Below are 14,615 nucleotides of genomic sequence, written 5' to 3'. Positions count from 1 at the left end.
TCTCGCTCATCGGTTCGTGAATTTCGCATACTCCATGTTCAATGTTGTTGTTTCTATGGAGCGCCAAAAGAGCAATCATAATAGAGGGATAAAAACTCAGTATATGTAATGCATTTATTGGTCAAAATTACGTTCAATTTTAACATATTTTGTCAATGTCAATGCAACAAAACTGTTACTGTTGATACTGTACATGGTTTTCGTAGTTTTCTTTAACTTTTAGGAATGAAAATCGACAAATTCATCATATTACATGTAATAATTGGTTATACCTTATAATGATCTAAATAATATTCCTCTTAGTCTTAGGCCTAGGCTAGGTAGTGATGCTGATTTAGGGTTGGTTGCTATTTGAAAACAGCACATTATTAACAGTAAAATGTTACAGCATTTTTATTATATATTAAAATTAAACGTGTATTTCGATGCAGACGCATATCCCCTGAGTTTTTAACCATCTATTGTTGTTGCTCTTTTGGCGCTCCATAAACGAAAATATTGAACTTCGAGTATGCTAAATTCGCAAACGGTATGCGAGAAACAAACATGTCTGTAAAATCATCAATTTAAAGGATTATTTATGCGATTCTTCTTCATAAAAGTACTTATGAGGCCCAATTTTAACCCATTGACCCCTAAGTTTATTTTGCTCCCCTGGGACCCAAAAAGCATATGTCATATAATTAACCCTAACTTTTTTTCTAAACACAGACATTAAAAAAATTAAAAAACAAAAATAATGCAAAGGACATTTTATTTCCAAATATGTTATCAAATTTGTGTTACAACTTATTTTGGCGGAGTATGGATTATGCAAATTTTAGAAATATTTTAGGAAAATTATTAAAAATTTGTAATTTATCTTTGACTACCAAATGCACAAAAATTAATAAATATTTCATAATAAAACTCATCTCTTCATCAGAACCTATTTCTTCTCTTCAAAATAAGACCAAACTTGACCATTATGAATGACCGGTTTCGAAATTATGAAGAAATTAGTAGACTGACTCATCCGACGATGACCATATGGGGCCTAGGCCTATCGGGAGCCGCCCCGAGAGCGTCCTCGCCGCTGTTTGTTCACCGGGAATGTTAAAAAAAACATCCCGAAAGCGACTTGGAATTCGCGATTCCCACGCGCACCGGCATCCCTCGGGAGCTTAGTCCGCTGTTTTAGACGTGTAGCTTGCAGAAAATTTGACGAAAATGCGTCGAAAACTTATGAAATTAAAACAAGTTTGGTATCAAAATGTTTGTCAAAAGTTATGCTTCAATAAACTGACCTTTGCGCAGAGTTTGAACAAATATTTCATGCCCATAATGCATCTGACATGTCAGGGTTCATATTACAATCAAAGGTAAACAATATGGCGCGGCCCTTGTGAGGACATCTTCACGACTTTTCTCCGGTAGAAAAATCACATTTTTACATGGAAATATGACGATTTAGACACTGTAACTGATACATAATCTTTATTTATTATACATTTATTGTATACAAGCTTCAAAATAGTGATTATTAGAAATAAAGATGGATTTTAGACGATTTTACGTTGTATGTCTAGGCCTAGATTCATTCAACGCGCCTGTCGCGTTTCGAACAGCGTGCTTCGAAAAACGGTTATATTTTCGAATTTTATTTTCAAACTAACTTCAACAATTGTTTTTATATATTTAGAAGCATATTTTTTAAAAAAAAGTTGTGAGTATTTTGTATAATTTGTTGTTACGATTCATGCACAGCAAACTGCGCATGTAAATTCGATTTACTTTTTTTTTGTTGAAAATTTGTTTACAATGACCTTGACTTTTAACCTTTTGAGCGCTTTAAGCGCTTATCGTGGTGAATCGGTTAAGGTGTGGTATTCACAATAAGTAACAAGTTTGGAGTCAAAAGGAAGTCGAAATAAAAACTTGATTATTGTAATTGTTTTATTAATTATACAAATATTACAATTGGTAATAGGCTTTTGTATTGTATGCTCGCGCTGTTTAAAATTTTGCATTGCATGCCTCACTGGCTCGCACTCAGTTGGTCCTGACGAAGACTTATATTTCATTGCAGTGCATTTCCGGGGACTATTAAGCTCTATTTTCATTCTTAGCCCTGTCCCAACCATGGTGGGCTAGCTGGAGACTTAATATTTAATTTCATATTTCAATAAGGTGCACGTTCCGGGGACCTACAGTAAAAGTTCTACTTTTATATATATCATAATCTGGCATAATTTTGTGCTGCCACCTACTACTCCTAGTAGTAGTAGTAGTAATTTTGTTTTCATCGGTGGCCACCCTGATAAAATGGACTGTTTTGAGAAGCCTAGCGGCCGCGGCTGATTGTTCCACCTGTCTGTGTAGGCCTGTATTAATCCTTGAATTTCAATATTGTATGATAGCCAGTAAAGAGTTCATTATTACTAAATTAGCATTCATTGAAGTGACATCGTCATCAGTGACGTAAGGCCACCGGGGTGGTTTCGTTTAAATAAAATTATTATCTTTTGTTTCACCTTTATTTTATTGGTTTTTTTTTTATTTGTTTTATTTTATTATAAACACATTGACAGTAGTGGAACCCCCCTTTTCTACACCTACCACCCCTATTAATTAAGAGCACAATTTCTTGCGAAACAAGAGGTAATAATTATGTTGTAACTTACGGCCAACCAACCTAACCACCACCAACAGCCCCCCTCCACCAAGCTCTTAATTTCTTGATAGTCCTGATAATTACATCCATGGTATGTTTTTTTGTTTTTTCCTGCAAAAACACTATTATTATGAGGACAATTTCGGATTTGTACCCAACTCTTTCAAGGGTACAATTTTTCGGGTCCCTTAATGTGTCCCCTTAATAATATTAGGATTCTTCTACTGTCGTATTGAGATATTTTGCTATAGTGTTGTTTGTAATCAAAAAAGTATGTGTTCTGTTCAAAACTGTGTCAATTAACTGTTTGCAAATACTTTTTTGACCTTCCTAGCTACTAGTGAATTAATACCAGCCCTTGATCATCTATTGAGAAGAATTTGAAATTCATGAACTACGTTTATCATAATACTGTTTGTTGTTTCTGTTGATAATAAACAATTGCAATATTGATGAATATTTTATATTAATTCAACTAGCTGTATTTCCACAGCTCAATTTCGCTTTTTAATGTTGTGTGAGGTTAGACTAATAGACCAAACTTACTGTGTGTATATTGAGTGTGTTGTATAGAAGTAAGAGACTTCAGATGCAGCAAACAACTTGTGAGATTAAAGCTTTTAATTTCAGAAGATGATTTCTTATTTTCACATGGTATTTATTTGTTCAAAATGAGTCTTTCATTTTTTGGTTCATCGTTCAGTGAGTTTGATTCTCTCTGTTTTTCCAGAAGACATTCTACAAATAATGAAGATCAAGTTATCAGCTACAGACTACGTAAGTTGAACTTATTTTGGATTTTTGGTTTGTTTCTGTTTTCTCTTTTTCAGAATTACAAATGCGGTTGTAGCTTGTTTTTCCTTCAATGCAAAAAACATATGATGCGGCACTACTGTGGGTGTCACGAAACCTAAGACCACGAAAGCGAAGACCCCCTAAGACCTAAGATCACGAAAGCTAATACCCAAGACCTAAGATTACAAATATTTATCTTTCGCACCTGCCTTGTATTTTAACTCCCAACATTTATTCTGAATACCACACCTTAGAATTGGCACTTTCATGAAAAAGAATCACATAAAAAGTAACAAATACATTTTTAAATTGATGATTTTACAGACGTTTTTCTCGCACACAAAATGACTAGCCTACAGTACAGTAGGCCTACCCCATGGGCCATGTTCAATGTTTTTGTTTCTATGGAACGTCAAAGGAGCAAAAATTATATAGAGGGCTGAAAACTCTGTGGAGTCCATCTACAGTGTGGATGGAACAATGTAAAATTAAAATTGTAATGATAATAGTATAATCATGCAAGTACGAAGAAATAAATACTGGCAAATAAATTTTAATTTAAAAATCATGATAAGTTTTTTTGTTTCGTTTTCTTTCTGTTTTTATACTTGTACTATTATGTTGCTCTTTTGGCGCTCCATAGAAACAAAAACATTGAGCATGGGGAGCTCGAGGAGTTACATTACAGTATACAAAGAAACACATCTGTAAAATCATCAATTTAAAGGATTTATTTATTTGTTATTATGTGTTTCTCCTTCTGAAAGTACTTATAAGTCCTAATTTTAAAGTGTGGTGTTCAGGATAAAGTTAGTCAACAAATTTGGAGTCAAAATACAAGAAAGGCAGGTGCGTAAGAAAAACATCCTCTGAAGCAACACAATGGAGTAAATATATACCAACAAACAACCTGTCAAGTTTGTTTGTTGTAAGGAAAAAATATACATTTACTCAACGGGCGAAAATAATGTGAGTTTATCTATGTTTTGCGGTAGTATTTAATTATATTTATGGTAATAAATGAAACCTACTGTGTTTAAAATTATGTATGGATAAACAAGTATTGTTTTTAAGCTGTAGTATATCTTAGTATTTGTAATCTTAGGTGTTGGGTCTTAGCTTTCGTGATCTTAGGTCTTAGGGGGTCTGAGCTTTTGTGGTCTTAGGTTTCGTGACACCCGCACTACTGTATCTGTCTATTTTACATTTGAAACCAATTTGAGTTAGCTATATTCAAATACCTTTGACCATTACTATTAGTATTAGAGTTAGCTATATTCAAGTGCCTCTGACCATTACTATTAGAGTTAGCTATATTCAAGTACCTCTGACCATTAGTATTAGTTAGAGTTAGCTATATTCAAGTGCCTCTGACCATTACTATTAGAGTTAGCTATATTCAAGTACCTCTGACCATTACTATTAGAGTTATATACCATGGTTAACAACACATTAACATCCACGGATGTGACTTGATGAAGAGCGCTGTGTACTATTATAATAATTATTAAGTCTGTTAGTCTGGTAATATAAGGATTGAGACCTTGTTGATACTGCGTGATTGTGCTCAATTGTTTTGTTTGTATTGTAGTAGGTCAATTGTAATATTCAGTTTTACATTTTTACTATTCCATGATTCAATCATCTGACATATTAATCTTGTTACCTGGTTATTGATGTTAATATAAAGTTTTAGTCCTACATATAATGTTATATAGTTGATAAACTAATTGGTTTATTTAGGAGAAGTTCGTTTAACAGTCATATTTGGGATTTGTTTTTGTTCAGTAGTGTCATTCAATCATTCACTTTACCTTGATAGTTGTTCCTCTATCAGTGTAATACTGAATTGTCTGATCTCTATAGGTTATCAATATCATTCCAACATTGTATTGTTAATTATTGATTATCAGATTATAGTGACCATGTTAGCTATTAGTTACAGTATTTCTTTGATGGTTTAGGCATACAGTACTGTACATTTTATCCCATGGATTATGGAATGGCCTCCTAGTCGTCCAGTCAGTAGGGCCAAGAGTCCATTTGAGCAGATAACTATCGATGGTGAAGAATGGTCTTTAATGAGTAAGTTTCTGATGTAATTTTGTAATTGTTTGTTTTTTCACAAACAATTTTTTGTCATAATTGTTTGTAGTAGTGAGTCTCTTCCATCTTGTTTGTAGTAGTGAGTCTTGTTAGAAAAGCTGTTGTACCATCGTGTTAATATGCCTTTCTTGATAACAATTCCTTCCTCCATCAATCATTTTTTTTCTTCAATTAGGCCTATAAAAATATATGATGAACACAAAACAAACTTTCTATAACAGCTATATTTCTGCATGATTTCTTGTATGTATTCTAAATCATGTACTAGACCTGTTGTAATTTGCAGTGTATTGGTCAATAATTTATATTAAGTTTTACCCCAATGTATACATTTAGTCTATTCCATCATTCAGTATGCACTTTAATTGAATATAATCATAGACTGCAGTTCAACAAATCCAATCTTACCACAGGCTGTTACTATGGCATTCATAATTGCACTGTGAATTAGTGAGTAATGATTATGCTTGGTTAGATTGGCTTATTCAAAATACAGACGTTTGACATGAATAGAAATGGAGTGCAAAACATTGATTAAAAAAGGCCAGATTAAAAAGGATGGTTTAGTAACCATGGGATTATATAGAGGGATAATCTATAGATTATTCAGTCTGCAAGAAGGTGAGGAAAGTCAATGTCAATTATGTTATTCTTATTCATATTTTATTCTATTGATTTGTTAAAATGTTAAACAGATCTATAAACTGACAGATGCATTCAAGATGTGTTCCTTCTCAATCAAGTACACTGTGGGTTCGATTGGGACTGTGTTTTTGAAAACTTTACATTCTTGTTCAGTAGAACAAACCATTTAACTTTTAGAAAGCAATTGGATATACAGTACTGTAATACAGACAACTACTAATAAACACTATAGATACTAATGAGTTGATGAGTTGGGCTTCTGTAGCAGCCCACCTGATTCTGAACCACTTTGGAAATCAGTACATTTGTATTGAAAGTGTATTTCAGTTTAAAGAAAGAACAAATAAATAAATAATGGGTTGATGATGAGTTGGGCTTCTGTAGCAGCACACCTGATTCTACAATCATTGTGACCTATACAAATTAATATATGGGTTAGAGTTCAATGCTTGAGTTTGTATTACATTTTGTTTACAGGCTAATTTCCACAATTTGTATATTTAAAACTATAAATTCTGTTACTCAAACATGGTATTTTTCATGGCATTTGTAGATGATAGTACTAATTATTGATAATCTACGAATTGAGTAGGCCTGTCTTTATCTAGGTCAAGTGGAACTACAGCACTGATAACAAAAGGTAGATTTTCCAGTCTCTAATTCTTAATCATATTTGTATAATATAAGATTAATTAATTTCAACAATGTTCTATTTCCTGTAGGATAATCAGAACATAACTTATACCAAGTACAGAAATATAGTGAAATGCTAGTACTGTAGTAGGCCTATTTATAAAATGATAAAACATCATCAAGTATCCTGAAATATTGATAGAATTATTGAATAACCCTTCTTCGGTATGAAAACAGTTTGTTACACAAACTAAAATTATTGAATAACCCTTCTTCAGTATGAAAACAGTTTGTCACACAAACTAATTATTGAATAATCCCTTCTTCAGTATGAAAACAGTTTGTCACACAAACTAATTATTGAATAACCCCTTCTTCAGTATGAAAACAGTTTGTCACACAAACTAATTATTGTACTTTTTGACTAATATAGTCTTCTTCACCAAATATGAAATTAAGACTTGTGATTGTCTATCTTCCTGTACATGAAGTGATTCACCAAATATCCTTAAACTTAATAATGCACTTTATACGTGTTGATATAGTATATAAGTTACAAATTTAATTTTAAACTATAAATAAAAGCTCATTGATTTTAAATATTGCCATTTGCTATGGAAAGTCAAAATCATTTGTTTATGGGTGAGTTTTATTTGATTTGTTTGTAAAATTGATTTTTATCATGAATATTTAATTTTAAAATAGTTTTTTGTATTAAATAAGCTGTCATTAATTTACCAAATACATCTCACATGATTATTCAAACTGATGTCAATAATCAGATGTGATATACATAATGGAACTTGTTCACTTACAACCCTAACACCCTTAGTTCTAGGTAGTACTGGTCACACAATCCATGGCACCTCCATATCTATACGCATTCACATTTTAAAACCCTTTATCAACCGGACAAACCCCATAATGTAATGAATCCAGTCAGTGACTCACATGGGAATCAACACCTGCTACACTTTGGACATTTTGTGCTTTAAAATTTGTAATTTTCCAGGGGCCTAAATTAAATCAGAATAGGGCAGTTATTTTATGATATTACTCCTGACAAATTAAAAGCTGATGAATTGGTGGAATGATGCAGATGTCTCCTTTAAGGTTCTTCTTTGGACAATATCTTAATCTTTAAGCCTAAACAACATTTCAATAATAATATTGAATCAATAAACATACAATTTTAAATTCAATGTGCAGGCTATGCTAGTAACAGAGACATTATATGTTTATTTAAACCACAGTAATATTTTATATTTTAAATTCAATGTGCAGGCTATGCTAGTGACATATTATAGATAATAGAGATATTATATGTTTATTTAAAACACAGTAATATTTTTGGTAGTCAAAGTTTTAAGAGAGGCTGCAATTTGTCATTGCCTCCTAAAAGCAATATATTCATCAGTCACTATTAATTATTAGTACAGTACATTTAATATTATACAGTTCAGTACATTAAATGTTATTAATATTTATGAAGGCCAATTAGGTTCATTGTGCTGAAGTGCAGTAAAAATAAAAGTAATATTCAGCTGGTTTTGAACACTTGAATTCCTTACTTGCTCTTGAATTTAGATACAGTGCCATAATCCAGACTATATTGTTGTAAACAGTATTCAGATAAAGATTTGAATTGTATTAAACCTTGGTTTTCTATACCACTGATCATAATGGTTAGACAAAGCTAGGTTTTGTACAAGTTCACATTGAGTTCAGTTTTTGTCAACAAATTTGTTTCATTTTGTGAATACAATTTTAAATTCTAAAAAAATAAAAAACGATTCAATTATTGAAGCATATATCATACATTTGTAATTAGCATATTATACTACAATCCTAACTATAACATTGGTAGCCTATAGGATGCAAATATAAATACTACAATCCTAGCTATAACATTGGAAGCCTATAGGATGTAAATATAAATACTACAATCCTAGCTATAACATTGGAAGCCTATAGGATGCAAATATAAATACTACAATCCTAGCTATAACATTGGTAGCCTATAGGATGCAAATATAAATACTACAATCCTAGCTATATAACATTGATAGCCTATAGGATGTAAATATAAATACTACAATCCTAGCTATAACATTGGAAGCCTATAGGATGTAAATATAAATACTACAATCCTAGCTATAACATGGGAAGCCTATAGGATGCAAATATAAATGGGTGTCACGAAACCTAAGACCACGAAAGCTAAGACCCCCTAAGACCTAAGATCACGAAAGCTAAGACCCAACACCTAAGATTACAAATACTAAGATATACTACAGCTTAAAAACAATACTTGTTTATCCATACATAATTTTAAACACATTAGGTTTCATTTATTACCATAAATATAATTTAATACTACCGCAAAACATAGATAAACTCACATTATTTTCGCCCGTTGAGTAAATGTATATTTTTTCTTTACAACAAACAAACTTGACGGGTTGTTTGTTGGTATATATTTACTCCATTGTGTTGGTTCAGAGGATGTTTTTCTTACGCACCTGCCTTTCTTGTATTTTGACTCCAAATTTGTTGACTAACATTATCCTGAACACCACACTTTAAAATTAGGACTTATAAGTACTTTCAGAAGGAGAAACACATAATAACAAATAAATAAATCCTTTAAAGTGATGATTTTACAGATGTGTTTCTTTGTATACATGTAATGTAACTCCTCGAGCTCCCCATGCTCAATGTTTTTGTTTCTATGGAGCGCCAAAAGAGCAACAATAATAGTACAAGTATAAAAACAGAAAGAAAACGAAACAAAAAAACTTATCATGATTTTTAAATTAAAATTTATTTGCCAGTATTTATTTCTTTGTACTTGCATGATTATACTATTATCATTACAATTTTAATTTTACATTGTTCCATCCACACTGTAGATGGACTCCACAGAGTTTTCAGCTCTCTATATAATTTTTGCTCTTTTGACGTTCCATAGAAACAAAAACATTGAACATGGGGTAGGCCTACTGTACTGTAGGCTAGTCATTTTGTGTGCGAGAAAAACGTCTGTAAAATCATCAATTTAAAAATGTATTTGTTACTTTTTATGTGATTCTTTTTCATGAAAGTGCCAATTCTAAGGTGCGGTATTCAGAATAAATGTTGGGAGTTAAAATACAAGGCAGGTGCGAAAGATAAATATTTGTAATCTTAGGTGTTGGGTCTTAGCTTTCGTGATCTTAGGTCTTAGGGGGTCTTAGCTTTCGTGGTCTTAGGTTTCGTGACACCCAAATATAAATATTACAATCCTAGCTATAACATTGGTAGCCTATAGGATGCAAATATAAATACTACAATCCTAGCTATATAACATTTGTAGCGGGTGTCACGAAACCTAAGACCACGAAAGCCAGACCCCCTAAGACCTAAGATCACGAAAGCTAAGACCCAACACCTAAGATTACAAATACTAAGATATACTACAGCTTAAAGACAATACTTGTTTATCCATACATAATTTTAAACACAGTAGGTTTAATTTATTACCATAAATATAATTTAATACTACCGCAAAACATAGATAAACTCACATTATTTTCGCCCGTTGAGTAAATGTATATTTTTTCTTTACAACAAACAAACTTGACGGGTTGTTTGTTGGTATATATTTACTCCATTGTGTTGGTTCAGAGGATGTTTTTCTTACGCACCTGCCTTTCTTGTATTTTGACTCCAAATTTGTTGACTAACTTTATCCTGAACACCACACTTTAAAATTGGAAGCTATAGGATGCAAATATAAATACTACAATCCTAGCTATAACATTGGTAGCCTATAGGATGCAAATATAAATACTACAATCCTAGCTATAACATTGGAAGCCTATAGGATGCAAATATAAATACTACAATCCTAGCTATAACATTGGTAGCCTATAGGATGCAAATATAAATACTACAATCCTAGCTATAACATTGGAAGCCTATAGGATGCAAATATAAATACTACAATCCTAGCTATAACATTGGAAGCCTATAGGATGCAAATATAAATACTACAATCCTAGCTATAACATTGATAGCCTATAGGATGTAAATATAAATACTACAATCCTAGCTATAACATTGGTAGCCTATAGGATGCAAATATAAATACTACAATCCTAGCTATAACATTGGAAGCCTATAGGATGTAAATATAAATACTACAATCCTAGCTATAACATTGGTAGCCTATAGGATGCAAATATAAATACTACAATCCTAGCTATAACATTGGTAGCCTATAGGATGCAAATATAAATACTACAATCCTAGCTATAACATTGGTAGCCTATAGGATGCAAATATAAATACTACAATCCTAGCTATAACATTGGTAGCCTATAGGATGCAAATATAAATACTACAATCCTAGCTATAACATTGGAAGCCTATAGGATGCAAATATGAATACTACAATCCTAGCTATAACATTGATGGCCTATAGGATGTAAATATAAATACTACAATCCTAGCTATAACATTGGTAGCCTATAGGATGCAAATATAAATACTACAAACCTAGCTATAACATTGGAAGCCTATAGGATGCAAATATAAATACTACAATCCTAGCTATAACATTGGAAGCCTATAGGATGCAAATATAAATACTACAATCCTAGCTATAACATTGATAGCCTATAGGATGCAAATATAAATACTACAATCCTAGCTATATAACATTGGTAGCCTATAGGATGCCAATATAAATACTACAATCCTAGCTATAACATTGGTAGCCTATAGGATGCAAATATAAAAGTACAATTAGTTAAATGCTTTATTTTTCCAGCATGACAATCATTCATCAATTATATCATTTTCTGCCACTGTAGAGACCATTTTTCAAAATGTTTAGATGAGTTGTCAGACTGTGTTGTTATTTCATTTAGTGGAATTATTGTCGTCAAAGTAATATCTATCAAATCTGACAATATTGTTTTTTTATTCAACTACCACATGTTGCAATATAGTGCTATTGTATTGATTATAGTTAATACTCGGCATGTTGGCGTTAATAATAAAAGGACTTCATTGAATGATTCAGTCTTCATGCTTCACTGATCATAGTATACACGCCTATTGTCAATATCACTTTACCTATTATTATACGACAGTATACTTTAAACAGTTTAATGTTTTTGGTTTATATGCCAAATATCAATACATGTAGATGGTGTGACATTTTAGAATTGGAATATTATAACAAGGATATTAGTAGTACTGGAATGTTTTTGGTTCTAATGAGGTAATATATTGTTTCTGTGTAGTGTTTAATTATATCAGTGCCAATGTTCATTTTTTAAAATCTTATTTCAATTGATTTGGAATCTATTGATTATAGATAGTTTCTGATTTGCTAAATATAAAATAAATTGTTTATTTCTCATCCTAAACCCATTTTGAAAAATTATTTCAATATTGAAATAATTTTATAATACAGCTTTAGCCTTTAAAATTTTTGTTACCAGCAATATTCTTGCATACAATTTGTTTATATTGAATTGGATAAACGGTAGGCGTAAATTTTAAGTTCCAGTTTTTAATCAGGGAAGTATAAAATAATACTGTATATATAAATAATATTATATTTGTATACCTCTCTGTTTTAATCTACCCATTTGCCAACTAGTTTTCCCTCCTTCAGCAAATATTATCACTAGTAGTTAATTTGAGTGATAATTTGATTGACTCCTGTACACCACCAGCATAAAACTTCAATGAAAAATTTGTAATACAGTGAGTTTGTATAACTGCATTCTGGTATAATTTGTAAATGTGTACGTTTTCACTGATCAATTTAATAGATTATTGATAGTATAATCATCATTTCATAGTATTGAAACTGTTTCTTTTTAATTGTTTCTCAAAATATTCTTGGAGCCATATTAAAATAGGTGCCTATTGATGTCCTGCTTGATTATAAACCTTGAAAATAACAACAGTATTGTTGTATTAGTTGTTTTGTTATTTTTAAGTTTACAGTTCCATTTGAAGTAGCTTTCCACCAATACTTTGATTTCTGATGATACAGGAATTGTAAAAAGAGAGCAAAGGTAGACTTGAACTTTATGACATCCATCCAATTTGTTTATAATATGCCTCTTATTAAGCCTTTGATACAGTTTGATTTGTATTTGTTTTAGGATAGTAAAAAAAAAACTGTTATTCTTCACATTCAAATGTGTATAGTGCACTCTTTGGTGGATGGGCTGTGACATACACCATACTGTATGTGATCATCTGCATAAGATCTAGTAGTGCACTCTTTGGTGGATGGGCTGTGACATACACCATACTGTATGTGATCATTTGCATAAGATCTAGTAGTGCACTCTTTGGTGGATGGGCTGTGACATACACCATACTGTATGTGATCATTTGCATAAGATCTAGTAGTGCACTCTTTGGTGGATGGGCTTAGCAATGGGGTGTCACGAAAGCTCAGACCACGAAAGCTCAGACCCCCTAAGTCTAAGACCTAAGATCACGAAAGCTAAGACCCAACACCTAAGATTACAAATACTAAGATATACTACAGCTTAAAAACAATACTTGTTTATCCATACATAATTTTAAACACAGTAGGTTTCATTTATTACCATAAATATAATTTAATACTACCGCAAAACATAGATAAACTCACATTATTTTCGCCCGTTGAGTAAATGTATATTTTTTCTTTACAACAAACAAACTTGACGGGTTGTTTGTTGGTATATATTTACTCCATTGTGTTGCTTCAGAGGATGTTTTTCTTACGCACCTGCCTTTCTTGTATTTTGACTCCAAATTTGTTGACTAACTTTATCCTGAACACCACACTTTAAAATTAGGACTTATAAGTACTTTCAGAAGGAGAAACACATAATAACAAATAAATAAATCTTTTAAATTGATGATTTTACAGGCGTGTTTCTTTGTATACTGTAATGTAACTCCTCGAGCTCCCCGCTCAATGTTTTTGTTTCTATGGAGCGCCAAAAGAGCAACAATAATAGTACAAGTATAAAAACAGAAAGAAAACGAAACAAAAAAACTTTTAAGTTAACATTTATTTGCCAGTATTTATTTCTTCGTACTTGCATGATTATACTATTATCATTACAATTTTAATTTTACATTGTTCCATCCACACTGTAGATGGACTCCACAGAGTTTTCAGCCCTCTATATAATTTTTGCTCTTTTGACGTTCCATAGAAACAAAAACATTGAACATGGCCCATGGGGTAGGCCTACTGTACTGTAGGCTAGTCATTTTGTGTGCGAGAAAAACGTCTGTAAAATCATCAATTTAAAAATGTATTTGTTACTTTTTATGTGATTCTTTTTCATGAAAGTGCCAATTCTAAGGTGTGGTATTCAGAATAAATGTTGGGAGTTAAAATACAAGGCAGGTGCGAAAGATAAATATTTGTAATCTTAGGTGTTGGGTCTTAGCTTTCGTGATCTTAGGTCTTAGGGGGTCTGAGCTTTCGTGGTCTGAGCTTTCGTGACACCCCTTAGCAATGTGACATACACCATACTGTATGTGATTATTTGCATAAGATCTAGTAGTGCACTCTTTGGTGGATGGGCTGTGACATACACCATACTGTATGTGATCATTTGCATAAGATCTTTTGAATAAATTAGTTAAAATGGGCTGTGACTATACACCATACTGTATGTGATCATCTGCATAAGATCTTTTGAATAAATTAGTTAAAATGGGCTGTGACATACACCATACTGTATGTGATCATTTGCATAAGATCTTT

The 14,615-nt window shown here is 31.9% G+C and overlaps 1 protein-coding gene across 7 annotated transcripts in view; it reads left to right on the top strand.

Moving 5' to 3' along the window:
• The first annotated feature begins 2,175 nt into the window (after positions 1 to 2,175).
• LOC140049977 (guanine nucleotide exchange factor DBS-like) overlaps positions 2,176 to 14,615 on the top strand; it is a 47,965-nt gene continuing 35,525 nt past the window's right edge. The window contains exons 1-2 of one of the 7 annotated variants that reach the window (XM_072094953.1): positions 2,176 to 2,191; positions 3,384 to 3,430. Coding sequence is in view for 3 of the 7 variants with exons in the window: in XM_072094942.1 (XP_071951043.1) it covers positions 3,325 to 3,430 (106 nt within the window). In the remaining 4 variants the exon portion in view is untranslated. Of the gene's footprint in view, positions 2,192 to 2,657; positions 3,431 to 5,430; positions 5,534 to 11,968; positions 12,102 to 13,378; positions 14,249 to 14,615 lie in introns of those variants that run through there. The other 6 variants (XM_072094948.1, XM_072094942.1, XM_072094944.1 and 3 more) reach the window with 6 other exon arrangements.

Source organism: Antedon mediterranea, chromosome 5 (genome assembly GCF_964355755.1).
Source record: "Antedon mediterranea chromosome 5, ecAntMedi1.1, whole genome shotgun sequence".
Taxonomy (NCBI): Eukaryota; Metazoa; Echinodermata; class Crinoidea; order Comatulida; family Antedonidae; genus Antedon; species Antedon mediterranea.
Note: the sequence above shows the minus strand (reverse complement) of the source record. Positions and strands in the feature narration are given on the sequence as shown.